Genomic DNA, 16,003 nt, shown 5'->3' on the forward strand with positions numbered 1-16,003 from the left:
CCTAATTTATGAAAGTAGTTAATGTATTCCTTTTCGTGCTTACTTATTTATACCTGGCTAAACTTCTCTCAGATGTGAGATACCAGCATGGTTTACTCCTTAAATTGTGTTCAGAAACTCTTTAATTTAGGGAGTCTTCTGAACATTTGAGGATTGTATCTGCAAAGGATGGTGGCTATAGCTTCCATTTTGTAGTTTTGAGTATACTGGGTTTTCTTAAAGCCTCTTTTGATACTATATATATTACCTTCAAGACAGGATCATTGGCAATCTAGGAGAGTTTCTTAAATCTCAAGAGGTATACAACTCCCTGGAGCACATTTGAATTTTATCTAAATCACCAGCTCTTGTACGGTTCAGTTAGATAGTTGAGCACTCAGGTAGCTTCTTCTCTTCCCTTCTAATTGCTCTGTGTTTCCACCAGATGGCGCATTTGTTCCTTAGAGAGTTGTGTCAAGTCTCCTGTGAGATCCTTTTCTATTCAAAGTTAGTTTCATTTCTGGGGTAACGTGTTTCTACATTGTTCAGTGCACAGTAGTGAGAAGTCATACATTTCATTCCAGAATTAACATGTGTTTGAAGCGTAGGTGTAGTGGGACATAAGGAACCCAGCAGAGGACTTGAAGAATTAGATGAGACAAGCAGATTTCATTTCTTAAGCCATGTGATTCTAGACCATTTGTGTGAGCAAGTGCTTTTTTTTTCCCCCGAGAAAGGTAATGAGAAGAGTGTGATGACATATAACATGTTGAGACTAATCCTAAATTTGTTTTACCTTTGTCTCTGTAGTCCGACCTCACGATAGAAAAAATATCTGCACTAGAAAACAGTAAGAATTCTGACTTAGAGAAGAAGGAGGGAAGAATAGATGATTTATTAAGAGTAAGTATTAAAATGTGGTAAGAGATTTTATAGCAAGCACCATATGTTATATTATGTACATATCATAGAAGTAATTGCTATAGCCAAATAACAATGAAATAATAAACATTTGGGTATTTTTCTTTAATTGAGGGAATCTGAGTAGGAACCAGGTTCCTGCATCTTAAACACTACCTTTAAATTGGAAATCTTATACTGTAGTATTTTAGTGATTGAATTTATATTGGAGAAATAGATATGTGGAGTGTTACATTTCATCTAGAACTGTGGGAATAAGTATAAAGTGTTGTTTTCCCATTCCAGAGAAGTTATTTTAATATTGTTGAATTTTATAAGCTATTTCAAAGGACTTTTTAGCCCATTTTGCTTTTTGTACCTTTTATAACCTACTCACCCAAACTTTTTTGTGCTTACAAAGGAAACCTTTAAAATGCTTCATCTGGAATTAAATAGATACCACTAGAAAATACTTTATCAGTATATTTTGAATATGCAATTTGGCATGACTGACTCATAATTTTTGAAGAGTAAAAAGGGCCGGACATGGTGGTTCACACCTGTAATCCCAGCACTTTGGGAGGCCAAGGCAGGTGGATGACTTGAGGTCAGGAGTTTGAGACCACCCTGGCCAACATGGTGAAAAGAAACCCTGTCTCTACTAAAAAAATATAAAACATTATCCTGGTGTGGTGGCAAGCGGCTGTAGTCCCAGCTACTTGGGAGGCTGAGACAGGAGAATCGCTTGAGCCTGGGAGGTGGAGGTTGCAGTGAGCCGAGATTGTGCCACTGCATTCCAGCCTGGGCAACAGAGTGATACTTCATCTCAAGAAAAAAATAAGAAAGTAAAAAGGACCGGGCATGGTGGCCCATACCTGCCACTTTGGGAGGCTGAGGCCGGAGGATTGCTTGAGATCAGGGGTTCGAGACCAGCATGCATGACACAGCAAGACCCCATTTCTATAAAAGAATACAAAATTTGCCAGGCATGGTGGTGTGTCTGTGGTCCCAGCTACTGGGAGCCTGAGGTGGGAAGATGCTTGAGCCCAGGACCTCTAGGCTGCAGTGAGCCAAGTTCACGCTGCTGCGCTCCAGCCTGGACAACAGAGCAAGACCCTGCCTCAAAAAAAAAAAAAAAAAATTATACATGCTCTTTACAAAATACAGAAAAATGTGTCACTCATAATTCCATTAATTGGGATTAAACATTTGGCTCATTTTTTTTTTCAGTAATTTTGAGCTGTTTGAAGTAGATATGTGTGTGTATATATGTATATATATACACACACACACACAAATGGATATATACATAAATGTTACTAATTTATGAATAACATTGGCTAGCATTTTTCTCTTCTCTAGTGATTTAGAAGGTATAGGTTTGATCCTTATTTGTGCTAATGTGGTAGTTAATCTGACTCTTTAGGGTCCTGAAACCTCCAGGGCTACTGTGACACAGCAAGGTGGGGATCGGCAGCCTTGCCTTTGTCAGTCTTTCTTATTAGGCTTTGGGTACAATTTTGTTTGAATATATGTTTAATAATACAGATTATAAAAGTCACTTTACTCATGATGATCTGACCTCCAAAATTTTTTTACTTGTATTATATTTCTGTACTTAATAAAAACATAGGGTAAAATAGTGTATTTTGACTCCTTTTGACATAAAACCTGGAATTCAGCACATAGCTAAACTAAGTCTGGCCTTTATTAGTAAAGTCTGGTGTGTTTATATTATTATTAATTTTTTTTTTTTTTTTGAGACAGAGTCTTGCTCTGTTGCCCAGGCTGAAGTGCAGTGGTGTGATCTCGGCTCACTGCAACCTCCGCCTCCCAGGGTCAAGCAATTCTCCTGCCTCAGCCTCCTGAGTAGCTGGGATTACAGGCGCCCGCCACCACGCCCAGCTAATTTTTGTATTTTTAGTAGAGGCGGGGTTTCACCATGTTGGTCAGGCTGGTCTCGAACCCCTGACCTCGTGATTCACCCACCTCGGCCTCCCAAAGTGCTGGGATTACAGGCGTGAGCCACCGCACCCGGCTATTATTATTAATTTTATATATTTATTTTGAGACAGGATCTCACTCTGTCACCCAGGCTGGAGTGTGGTGGCGCAGTCTTGCAAGCTGTGCCCTCCCCAATCCCCGCCTGATGTAATCCTCCCACCTCGGTCTCCCAAGTAGCTGGTACTATAGGCATGTGCCACTACATTTGGCTGTTTATATTATTAATTAATTAATTAATTAATTTTTTGAGACAAGAGTCTCACTTTGTCACCCAGGTTCAAGTGATTCTCCTGCCTCTGCCTCCCAAGTAGCTGGGATTACAGGCATGCACCAAAATGCCTGGCTAATTTTTGTATTTTTAATAGAGATGGGTTTTTGCCATATTGGCCATGCTGGTCTCGAACTCCTGACCTGCAGTGATCAGCCTACCTTGGTCTGCCAAAGTGCTGGGATTACAGGCGTGAGTCACTGCGCTCGGCCTATATTATTATTATTAAATTACCGTTTTTACTGCTATATATGATACTAAGTTCTTATCTATAGAGTATAGGCAGAGGCAGCTTTATGACCAAATTTGTAGTCATTGTTAGACTTGTTTATTCAACTGATTTCAAAGCTTATCAACAGTATTTTTTTTGTTTATAGTTTTTGTTTTATCTGTTGATGGTGGTACATTTTTAAGTGATGATTTTTCAGCAAGGATTTGTCGGTGTTAAATTTTCTCTGCCTTGCAGACCTGAGAATTCTCTCTTTTGCCCTCCCATGAAAAGACAACACTGTGTGTAGGTTTTTTGTGTCATAACCCCTTGTTCTGTTCGTTCTGCCTCTCAAATATAACACACATTCTCTCTCTCTGTTTCTCCTTCAGTTTTTCAAGCATTTAGTATTTCAAAGAGGTTCATGACCAAAGCAGCAAACACCATAATTTGTTAAATATTACCCCAGGGTGTAGCTATATGTGGGTTTATATATTTTTATTTGGAAAATGTGTGCTTATGTCTAACTATGCTTTTATCCCTCTTTATATTGGTTTCTTCTTGATTCTTAGCTTGAATCTCTGATTTCTCTCCTTTATTTCTAACATGTTATGTCTCATTTTAATATGATTGCCCCTTTCTTCTGAATCTCATTAAACACTGTCTTCCATATATTTCTGGCATTTACTGCAGCTCATGTGAATTTTGATTTTATTGTTTACATTTTTATTTTTTGAGACAGTGTCCTGCTGTCGCCCAGGCTGGGTGCAGTGGCACCGTCATGGCTCACTGCAGCCTTCATCTCCCAGGCTCAAGCAGTCCTCTCACTTCAGCCTCCTGAATAGCTGGGACTACAGGCATGTGCCACTGTGCTTGGCTAATTTTTTTATATTTTGTAGGAACAGGGTCTCACTATGTTGCCCAGGCTGGTCTTGAACTCTTGGGCTCAAGCAGTCCTCCTACCTTGGCTTCCCAAAGTGCTGGGATAACAAATGTGAGCCACCGTGCCAGGCCTATTATTTACATTTTAAATTTCCCTGCTTTTTTCCCTCATCTAATATGCTTTCTTACCCCATCCTGTATATTCTCTAGGGTTTTTGGTTCCTATTGCCTAGATATCATGTCTTTTTGCATTTTATGAAATATGACAAGAAGTATTCTAAAATGTTCTTTTGATTTCTATGGGTGATCATTTATTGTTTTGAAGCTGATTTTCTGTATTCCTTGGGCCTATTTTTTTTGTTCTTGTTTTTATTTACTATTGTTATTTTTATTTCCTTTTCTCCATCTTTGAATGAGGAGACCCATATGTAGTCTCAGCACTGTGTTGTATTTTTCATTGTTCGGATATGTATACTTGGATGGAGTTGCTTTTATTCCTGTTTTTATTCATTTGGGTGCTGGTTGAATTGCCATCGAAGATTTATAATGAAATGGTTTGTGGGTGTAAAAAGCTCCTTGCCAAATTCCAGTATCTGTCAGGGTTTTGTACAGAGAAACTCTGCTGTACTGAGAAAGAATTGTGGGCGTGCCTTTCTCCATCATTTGACTCTTTAAGATTGAGATGGCAGAGTATGAGAAAAACTTGAATCCTAACTTGGTACTGCTTTAGGAGTTTTTTAAAAATGTTTGCTTATGTTTTCTAAGAAGCAATATGTTTCCTTCACTCACCATTGCCCCTTCTACTCCGTCGTCTTCGGACTGTTGCAGTCTTTATTTGTATGTAGAGCAGTACTAAAGGAGTAGATAAATAAAAAAGGAAGACACAGAGGGCAGCTGCCTTGTTTTTAGGTTGATTAGAACTTGTGCTTCTGGAAGATCTAGAGGATTGACAGTGAGGGAAAGACTACATGCCTTGTATATTCTTTCAGATGTCATTCATTGAATTTTGCTATTTTAGTAAGATGTTGGGTATGGCTGCATTGGGGGCTACTAGCCAGCTGCTTTTTTTTTCCTTTTTTTTAATTTAAAAAAAAGGACACAGTGTCTTGCTCTGTCTCCCAGGCTGGAGTGCTGTGGTGCAATCACAGCTCACTGCAGCCTCGACCTCCCAGGCTCAAGCAATCTTCAGCCTCCCGAACAGCTGGCATCAGAGGCGCATGCTGCCACACATGGCTAATTTTCAAAATTTTATAGAGACAAGGTTTTGCCATGTTGCCAAGGCTGGTCTTGAACTCCTGGGCTCAAGCAATGCTCCTGTGTCGGCCTCCCAGAGTGCTGGGATTATAGGCATGAGCCACGCGCACCAGCCACCAGCTGTTACTTTAAAACATGAACTCCTCAAAGACATTAGTGTCAGAAGCCACAAAAACTTAGAATTCTTAAAATTTTAAATAACTGCCAAGAGGTTGATTGATTTCATACATTTGATTATAGATTTCAAGGGAACACTCACCTTATGGGTAGGCTGGGTTTTCCATAAACATTAAATGATCTTTGCTTCGTAGATTCTTTAGTATGAATTTGGTAGTCACGCTTACCCAAATGTAGTTACACTCTGCCTTTGATAATATGGTTCTGTACAAAAACTAACAGGAAGAAATTATGCTGATGGGGAGAGGAGAAACATTTGGAGACAGAAGCTGTTTCTCATGGGTTACTTTAAAAATGATACTATATTATACAAAAGAAAAAATGATAAAAATTTTTAATGAAGCTACAAAGTCTCAAAAATTGAGTATCATGTGATATCTTCTGTTTGTGCTTTTTAGTATTTTAGAAACACATAACAGGTTTTTCTTTTTCATAATTTAAGTGAGCTTTTATGAGGTAACATTATTTGCTAGAAGAGCTGAGATCTTTTTTTTTTTTTTTTTTTTTAACACAAAAGGAATAAATTCAGGACTTGCAAGTCAAATTCGTCCTTGGGTTAGTGGTTCTTTCCTTCTCTGTTATTGCAGGAGGCTTTAAGTTTTTAGTCCACACTGTAGGCTTCTGACCACAGCTAAATTAGCTGTATGTTTACATTCTGGCATTCTTGAATCAGGACCTTGTTTGTTTGTTCTGTCTTTTGTGGGCATGGGCGTGCCTGGCTTCTCTGGTGAGGAACATTTATGCAAATTTATCTTTCTTAAATACGACTAGAAAAATAACAAAGCAAACATAAAATTCAGTAATTTTTTTGTATGTGCTTAATCACTCTGTATTTTAAACATTCATTGTTTATTTTTTATTTTTTATTATTTTTTTTTTTAGATGAAGTCTCACTCTGTCACCTAGGCTGGAGTGCAGTGGCTTGATCTTGGCTCATTGCAACCCTCGCCTTTGGGTTCAAGCGATTCTCCCGCCTCAGCCTCCCGAGTAGCTGGAATTACAGGCTCCCGCCACCACGCGTGGCCAATTTTTTTATATTTAGTAGAGATGGGGTTTGGCCACGCAGGCCAGGCTGGTCTTGAACTCCTGACCTCAAGTCATCTGCCCGCCTCGGCCTCCCAAAGTGCTAGGATTGCATGCATGAGCCACGATTCCCAGCTTTAACATTTTTAAAATTATTATTTTGTGATAGCTTAGGTGTTTGTGATTACAAGAGTAGCTGTAACTGGTTATTGGCAGGAGCAAGATATGATCAGTAGAAAAACATGCCCAAGTTAGTAATTCAATTTATCATTTACAAATAGATGGTATGTTATGAGAGAATAAAGGAATGAATTATTTACTTTTTCTAAGACATAGTTACTTGTTACCTGTTTGAACTTTAATTTTGCTTTTGATAAAACAACATATAGAAATGATTTTTTTCTCTCTCCCTAGAAACTGCTTTTCCATTAATCTTCTTCCTTGGAGCTAATTAAAAATTTTTTTCTCATTGAAGGCCAACTGTGATTTGAGACGGCAGATTGATGAACAGCAAAAGATGCTAGAGAAATACAAGGAACGATTAAATAGATGTGTGACAATGAGCAAGAAACTCCTTATAGAAAAGGTCAGTGAATAATGTTGGTCTAAACTCTGTATCCCAAGATACTCAATGTGTGTCATTGTGTGGCTTCTTATTCCTTACTTGAGATGAAAATATTTAAAAGTAGAGCTTTTTAGGAACATGATTTGACAATTAGAATTTTTTCCTTGCATGGACACCAGACCAAGCATCCAGAGTGTTAATTTGGGATATGCTTTGTTGCTGTGCATTGCTTTGAATGTGATATTGAACAGAGACAGCTTGTCCTAGTTGAGTTTATTTGGGGTATTGCTCTCCTAAATTCTTATATTCATTCTATCAATTGAAGTGAGTATCCAATTACTATTAGAATCATTAACAATAGTTGCATTTTTGTTTCAGAGATGGCATTTAGAATAACTTATGTATATAATAATGTGATAATTAATGCTTTGTGCATTAAAAAATTAAAGTTGTCATATACCTGTATATGATTACTTAATTGGCTGATGTCCTCTTTATTATATTCATTGGTTAATTATCACTTATCTCTGTTAATAGGTATTAGTAACTATTAGAAGTTTGTTTTTTTTGAGGCTGAGTCTCGTCCAGGCTGGAGTGCAGTGGCATGATCTCAGCGCACTGTAGCCTTCGCCTCCCAGATTCAAGCGATTCTCCTGCCTCAGCCTCCTGAGTAGCTGGGTTCACAGGCATGCGCCACCATGCCCAGCCAATTTTTTTTTTTTTTTTTTTTAATTATGCTTTAAGTTTTAGGGTACATGTGCACAACATGCAGGTTAGTTACATATGTATACATGTGCCATGTTGGTGTGCTCAACTCGTCATTTAACGTTGGGTGCTATGCCTCCCCACTCCCCCCACCCCACAACAGGCCCCGGTGATGTTCCCCTTCCTGTGTCCATGTGTTCTCATTGTTCAATTCCCACCTATGAGTGAGAACATGCGGTGTTTGGTTTTTTTGTCCTTGCAATAGTTTGCTGAAAATGATGGTTTCCAGCTTCATTCATGTCCCTACAAAGGACATGAACTCATCATTTTTTATGGCTGCATAGTATTCCATGGTATATATGTGCCACATTTTCTTAATCCAGTCTATCATTGTTGGACATTTGGATTGGTTCCAAGTCTTTGCTATTGTGAATAGTGCCATAATAAACATACATGTGCATGTGTCTTTATAGCAGCATGATTTATAATCCTTTGGGTATATACCCAGTAATGGGATTGCTAGGTCAAATGGTATTTCTAGTTCAAGATCCCTGAGGAATTGCGGGGTTTTGCCATGTTGGCCAGGCTGGTCTTGAACTTCTGACCTCAAGTGATCCACCCGTCTCGGCCTCCCAAAGTGCTGGGATTACAGGCGCTCACCACTGTGCCCGGCCTATTTCTTAGAAGTTTTAAGAAGGCAGTACTTCCTAATGACAATATTACAAGAACAAACTGGAGGTTTGAGATATACTGGGGATTTATTTTCCTGAAATCTTTGGAATGTTGTTAAAAAGACAGGGAACACTGTCTTTCAGTAAAAGTGAAATGGATTATTTTATTGAGGCCGAAGATACTGGGGGAAATTTTGTTTCATTCTTTGACTCATTAATCAACTTTATAGAAAAGAAACCACTTTTTAAAATTTTTTCTGAGAGTGAGAAAAAATAAAATATATGCTAATCCAGATAATTTCTTTGAAGTTTAGAATACTTCCTGAAATCAGCATAGATTCAGCCAGTTGTACTAAACCCTAAATAGCATACTACAAAAAGTAAACATAATGCTGTCTCTGAGTTCTCACAGGAAAACAACTTTCTATTTGCTAGGAGTAGTACATAACAAAATTTAAATTTGTTTCCAAAATAACTGAAATTATAGTATCTACTTATTGACTTTCTAAATAGGGAGTATTCATTGAGTATCTGCTACACCGTGATGCAGTATAAAGAAGCATAAATGGACTGGGTGTGGTGGCTCACGCCTGTAATCCCAGCACTTTGGGAGGCCAACGAGGGTGGATCACTTGAGGTCAAGAGTTCGAGATCAGCCTGGCCAACATGGTGAAACCCCATCTCTACTAAAAATACAAAAATTGGCTGAGTGTCGGGGTGTGCGCCTGTAATCTTAGCTACTCTGGAGGCTGAGGCACGAGAATCACTTGAATCCGGGAGGCGGAGATTGCAGTGAGCCTGAGATCATGCCATTTCACTCCAGCCTAGGTAGTAGAATGAGACTGTCTCAAAACAAAAACAAGCAAAAAAACACACAAATGAAAATGCAATCATAGAGTGCAATGTTATCTTTCATAGAGTTTGAATACTTTAAAAATTTTAAAACTCTTATAACTTAATCATAAAAAGACAGCTCATTAAAAATGAGCAAGAGACTTGAACAGATAGTTTACAAAAAAAGTGTATAAAAATACGCAAATGGCAAGCATGAAAAGATGTTCAATGTCATTATCCATCAGGAAAACTCAAGGTAAAACCACTGTGAGATAGTACTACATACCCAGTAGAATGACTAGAAATAAAAAAAACCTGACAGATCCAAGGGTTGGTGAAGATGAGGGGCAGCCTGATTTCTTACACCAATAGAAATGTAAAATATTATGGCTACTTCAGAAGGTTTTTGGACAGTTTTTCTATTTGAGATAAATACATACTAAATCCTGTGATCCAGCAGTTCCTCTCCTGGCGTTTACCCAAAGCAAATGTTGGCCGGGCATGGTGACTCACGCCTGTAATCCCAGTACTTTGAGAGGCTCAGGGAGGAGGGTCACTTGAACCCAGAAGTTTGAGACTAGCCTGGGCAGCACAGCGAGACCATCTTTATTTTTAAAAACAGAAGAAAGCAAATGTCCATAAAAGTACTTGTATGAGAATATTCATGGGAATTTTATTCATAGCCAAAAAGTGGAAACATCCTAGGTGTCTGTTAACAAGTGAATGTAGATGCAAATTATTATATTGTCATACAGTGGAATACTACTCAGTAATAGAAAAAGAATGAATTTCTCATAATAGAACAGCTTGCTTGAATCTAAGAAACAAAAGACACAGTTCCTGCCATCAGAGGGGTAACAGTCTACATGAGGGTGGGCAAATAAGACACATTCACATATATAAGGAAACCTATTCAGATAAGCAGTGCACGTATTAAGAATTCACTAGAATTAGCTGGGTGTGGTGGCACACACCTGTAGTCCTAGCTACTCAGGAGGCTGAGGTGGGAGGATCACTGGAGCCAGGAGTTGGAGGCTGTAGTAAGCTGTGATTGCACTGCTGCACTCCAGCCTGGGCAACAGAGTGAGACCCTGTCTCTTAAAAGAAAAGAAAAGAAATTCACTAAAATAAATCAATGGCAGGGGACTAATTGGAGAAAGCTATAAAGAAGAGGAAAAATGTGTTCTGGGCATGGAAAACTGCAGCTATAAATTGCCTGTTGGTTGAAATAGACAGGACATCTCAAGGACATTTATCCCATGGTATCATCTCTCACAGTACTTTATTCTTTTCCTTTGAATTCTTTACGGCAGTTTGTACTTAGAATTACCAATTAATATATTTAGTGGTTATAACTCCCCCTCTCTCTAGGCTGTGAACACCAGTTTTTTTCTATGTCCTATACTGAACATTCTTACAGTTCATGACGTATAATTGGTTTTAAATAAACTTGGGTTCAATGAATGATGTTCTCAAGAATCAGGAGTATATAAGGTATTCTGGAGTAAGAATTCTGCAGGGAGGCAGATAATAATCTTCTAGTGCATTGAGGAGTTTTTCTTGTCTGGATCCAAAGTTTGGTAGCAAAGAGCCATGGAAGATTTGGAACATTAAACTGGAAGTGTGCAAAGTGGTGTTCTGAGAAGATGAATTGGCAGCAGTTCTCTAGAAAATATTAGATAGAGAAGAAACAGAAAATAGGGAAACAGCTTAAGAGCTAGGTATTATGTGGCCCAAATGTGAGATGCTGAACTCTAAGATTAAAAACACGTAGGCAGGCTGGGTGCAGTAGCTTAGGCCTGTAATCTCAGCACTTTGGGAGGCAGAGGTGGGCTGATCACTTGAGGCCAGGAATTCAAGACCAGTGTGGCCAACATGGCAAAACCAGTCTCTACTAAAAAATACAAAAATTGGCCGGGTGTGGTGGCTCACGCCTGTAATCTTAGCACTTTGGGAGGCCGAGGCGGGCAAATCAGGAGGTCAGGAGTTCAAGACCAGCCTGGTCAACACAGTGAAACCCCATCTCTACTAAAAATACAAAAATTAGCTGGGCATGGTGACACGTGCCTGTAGTCCCAGCTACTTGGGAGGCTGAGGCAGGAGAATCGCTTGAAGCCGGGAGGTGGAGGTTGCAGTGAGCCAAGATCCCACCACTGCACTCCAGCTTGGGCAACAGAGTGAGACTTCGTTTCAAAAAAAAAAAAAAAAAAAATTATCCAGGCGTGGTGGCGCGCACCTGTAGTCCCAGATATTCAGGAGACTGAGGCAGGAGAATCGCTTGAACCCGGGAAGAAGAGGTTGTAGTGAGCCGAGATCATGACTCTGCACTCCAGTCTGGGCGATAGAGCAAGACTCTGTCTTAAAAAAACAAACAAACAAAAAACCAACCAAACAAACAAAAAAACCCCACACACCCATAGGCAGATTGGGAAAGCTTTACCTATGAAGAACCTGTGGTTGTTTCATTATTCTATCTTGTCTACTTTGTTTGAATAGGAATAGTTAGTCATCCAAGGAGTCATTACTGACTGTTCTGAGAAGGTGTATGATTTTCAACAGTATGTTTCCTGATAATGTTAAATGTTTTAGTTTCTAAGAAGTGTCTTTATCCATGCTAATTGGTATTGAATTCCTTTTTTTGTCTGTTTCCCCTAAGTCAAAACAAGAGAAGATGGCATGTAGAGATAAGAGCATGCAAGACCGCTTGAGACTGGGCCACTTTACTACTGTCCGACACGGAGCCTCATTTACTGAACAGTGGACAGATGGTTATGCTTTTCAGAATCTTATCAAGTAAGTGAATTGTTACGATTAAATGGAGAATTGAAAAGTTTGTTTGGATTTTTTAGGTTTTCTGTAATTGTAGTCATTAATAATCCTAGTATTGGTAGTCATCTTTTTAGTTAGTTTTTTAGTCACCACATGTGGAAAGAAATGTATCGAATGAGGTGAAGTCCTGAAAAAAAACGACACAAGTAAAATCAGGAATACAAAATAAGTTCCAGAAAATAAATAAAGAATGAGTTCAGGCCAGGTGCGGTGGCTCACACCTGTAATCCCAGCACTTTGGGAGGCTGAGGCGGGTGGATCATGAGGTCAGGAGTTCAAGACCAGCCTGGCCAACATGGTGAGACCCTGTCTCTACTAGAAATACAAAAATTAGCCAGGCGTGGTGGCATGCGCCTGTAATCCCAGCTACTTGGGAGGCTGAGGCAGAGAACTGATTGAACCCGGGAGGTGGAGGTTACAGTGAGCCGAGATCGTACCACTGAACTCCAGCCTGGGTGACAGAGCAAGACTCCATCTCAAAAAAAAAAAAAAAGAATGAGTTCTGCATTAAAACTTAAAAGAATCAGAATTGCTGAAGCTAAGGAAGAAAAACCTAGGGTTTGACTTTCTATCTTTCTAATTATATAATGAATTTTCATTAAGAGTCTATTGAGCATTTATTCTGGATCCACAGAAAAATGAAATGTGAAAAGACCTGAGAAAGAATTTCCTGAGATAAGTTTAGGTATAAAGCAGAATAAAACCACTGAAGAACTTTATAGGACATGTTCCTGGGATTATTTAAGGAGACAGTGTCCAGTCATCAGAGAGTCACTTCCTGGAAGGCAGTGGTGACCAGCCCCACTGTGTGTGCCTGTCTGCAGCTTGGAATCTTGAACATTTATTGTCTTTGTCATAACTTTTGATTTGAAACATTCAGGTATTTATTCCAACGAGGGAATTAACATTTAAAATCCTCAAATTCCAACTGTGTGACTAGCTACCATAGCTTAGATCTTTAAATGTATATAGATAGCTTCAGATTGCAGTACCTTTTGGTGTATCTTCTTTTTTTTTTTTAATCTCTAGGTCATGATGAGTTGGAAGGTTCTATAGACTGCCTTTCCTTCCTGTGTTTTTTTGCTGAAATAGCTTGTTGAGTGTGAATTGGAAAGCATGTGACTACTTTTGAGTAATAATGAAACAAATAAGAAACTTATGCCTGAAAGAAAATACAAATATTGATGCTATTTATAATATTTGTTAAAACTAACCTCTGAATTAGACATTAGTAGTCCTTGTTTTATGTGTGAAACATTAACCTCCAACTTAGATTAAGCATGTTTTTGCTTCATGATTATTCCTCATGTATGTATATTTTGGTGTGTGAAGAGGCTTTCAAGTCAAAGAATACCTTTGAAGGAAAGCACAGACTTTTCTTAGGCTGGCACCAGACATTCAGAGCAGCATTCACTCTGCGCTCTTAAGCATAGGTGGCTGGTGATAGCAGAGGTATCAGGGCAGTGTAAACAGCAGTTACATGGAGGTATGATACCTGTTTATAACATCCTGGCCAAGACATGCAAGTTGTCCTGGAAGTGACATACCATCCAGTTTCCAGATTTGTTAAAATGGAATCAGAAGAAGATAAAACTTAAGGTCCACATAGTGGCCAAAGCCACCTAATGCCTACACTGACTTCTAGTAGTGGTAGTCACTCTGAGCAGCCCTGTCAGTGGCTACTATTTAGATACCAGTCTTTTTAGACTTTGATTCAGGAAAGATGGTGAGTTTGTATAGAGATGTAATTAGTTTTAAGAAGTGCTTTTGGCTGGGCACAGTGGCTCTTGCCTGTAATCCCAGCACTTTGGGAGGCCGAAGCGGGTGGATCAGTTGAGCCCAGGAGTTCGAGACCAGCCTGGGCAACATGATGAAACCCTGTCTCTACAAAATATACAAAAATTAGCTGGGTGTGGTGGCACACACCTGTGGTCCCAGCTACTTGGGAGATTGAGGTGGGAGGATGACTTGAGCCCAGGAGGCAGAGGTGAGTGATGCAGTGAGCCTAGAATTGTACCACTGTCCTCCAGCCTGGGCGACAGAGCCAGATCCTGTCTCATAACAAAACAAAACAAAAAGAAGTGGTTAAACTTACTGCTTATAGTAGCAATATTTTATCTCTTACTCTAAAAGCAGCTTGATGCCCACGAGGGTCTGGAAATCTGTATGGTACAGTACAAAATGATGACTTTGCTATAGAGCCATCAGATCAGAGGAAATGAGACTATGTAATGAAATCCCTAAGTAGGACTCTTCACTGTAGGTAGATAGCACTGTTTTACCGTTTTAAGTCATATAAATGGCCAGAAATCTATGTCTCCTCTTGGGAAGCTGTTTCTGGCTGATGTCTATTAATTATAGGTATTTTAGTTCCTGAAATTTTGCTTTAATAAATTAATTTCCATCAGTTTAGAAATTGAAATTCTTTAGTTGTAAAAGGCTATATCTAATAACCTCAGAGGTCACAATTCTGCACATGAGAAACTCCAAGACATGTGAAGTAATTTGGTGGGTGAAGTAGCTGAACACTAACAATATTACTAGGTTTTATGGGAAGAGACAAACCTAAAGGCATTTAAAAAATGAATCAGATAATCAAGTATAGCCTCAATAAGACCCTTAGCACTGTTTTTTTTTTGTTGTTGTTGTTATTTTTGTTCACTGGTTCGTTTTTTGAGTGATCTTTAATTTCCTAAAACAGAAGATTCATTGTCTAATAGGAAAATTATATCAGATTTGTAATATTTTTTGACCAGTTTAGTAATTTTTGCTTTCCACAGTATGTTTGAATCTTTTGAAAAAGTAGCTTATTTTATAGTTCTGAGAAAGTAATGTTAAATACTAAATGTTAATGTTATTCAGTATACCACTTTTTGTTTAAAGAAGTCTCAAACAGTCCATGGCAAGGCAATAAAAATTCTTTACTAAGACTTTGTTTATGTTGAAGTAAACAAAATTAAAGTAATGGGATTTGGCCAGATGTGGTGGCTCACACCTGTAATCCCAGCACTTTGGGAGGCTGAGATGGGCGGATCACTTGAGGCCAGGAGTTTGAGACCAGCCTGGCCAAAATGATGAAACCCTGTCTTTACCAAAAATACAAAAATTAGTTGGGCATGGTGACACATGCCTGTAATCCCAGCTACTCAGGAGGCTGAGGCAGGAGAATTGCTTGAACATGGGAGGCAGAGGTTGCAGTGAGCCAAGATTGTGCCACTGCACTCCAAGCTGGGTGACAGAGCGAGACCCTGTCTCAAAAAAAAAAAAAAAAAGGTAATGGGATTTGACCTGTGTACAGAATTGTGATCATTTAAGATGCATATAACTAGAGGAAGAAATTAAAGTTTACAACATTGTAATGCTAGTCCAGGTATTTATTCTGAAGTGTAACAAGTTCCAGTGTCCATTTCATTTATTTTATTTTGAGATGGAGCCTCACTCTGTTGCCCAGGCTGCAGTGCAATGGCACGATCTCGGCTCACTGCAACCTCTGCCTCCCGAGTTCAAGTGATTCTCCTGCCTCAGCCTCCTCAGTAGCTGGGATTACAGGTGCCCACCACTATGCCTGATGAATTTTTGTATTTTTAGTAGAGACGGGGTTTTGCCATGTTGGCCAGGCTGGTCTTGAACTCCTGACCTCAAGTGATCCACCCACCTCGTCCTCCCAACCAGTATTCGTTTTAAAGCAATTTACATCAAACCAT

At 39.1% G+C, this 16,003-nt stretch overlaps 1 protein-coding gene across 6 annotated transcripts in view; it reads left to right on the forward strand.

The window, feature by feature from the left end:
• TLK2 (tousled like kinase 2) overlaps positions 1-16,003 on the forward strand; it is a 135,731-nt gene that overhangs the window by 75,075 nt on the left and 44,653 nt on the right. For all 6 annotated transcript variants that reach the window (XM_054458909.2, XM_054458915.2, XM_054458910.2 and 3 more), the window contains 3 exons: positions 790-882; positions 7,171-7,281; positions 12,127-12,263. In XM_054458909.2, the coding sequence (XP_054314884.2) occupies positions 790-882; positions 7,171-7,281; positions 12,127-12,263 (341 nt within the window). The remainder of the gene's footprint in view (positions 1-789; positions 883-7,170; positions 7,282-12,126; positions 12,264-16,003) is intronic.

This window comes from Pongo pygmaeus, chromosome 19, assembly GCF_028885625.2.
Source record: "Pongo pygmaeus isolate AG05252 chromosome 19, NHGRI_mPonPyg2-v2.0_pri, whole genome shotgun sequence".
Lineage (NCBI taxonomy): Eukaryota > Metazoa > Chordata > Mammalia > Primates > Hominidae > Pongo > Pongo pygmaeus.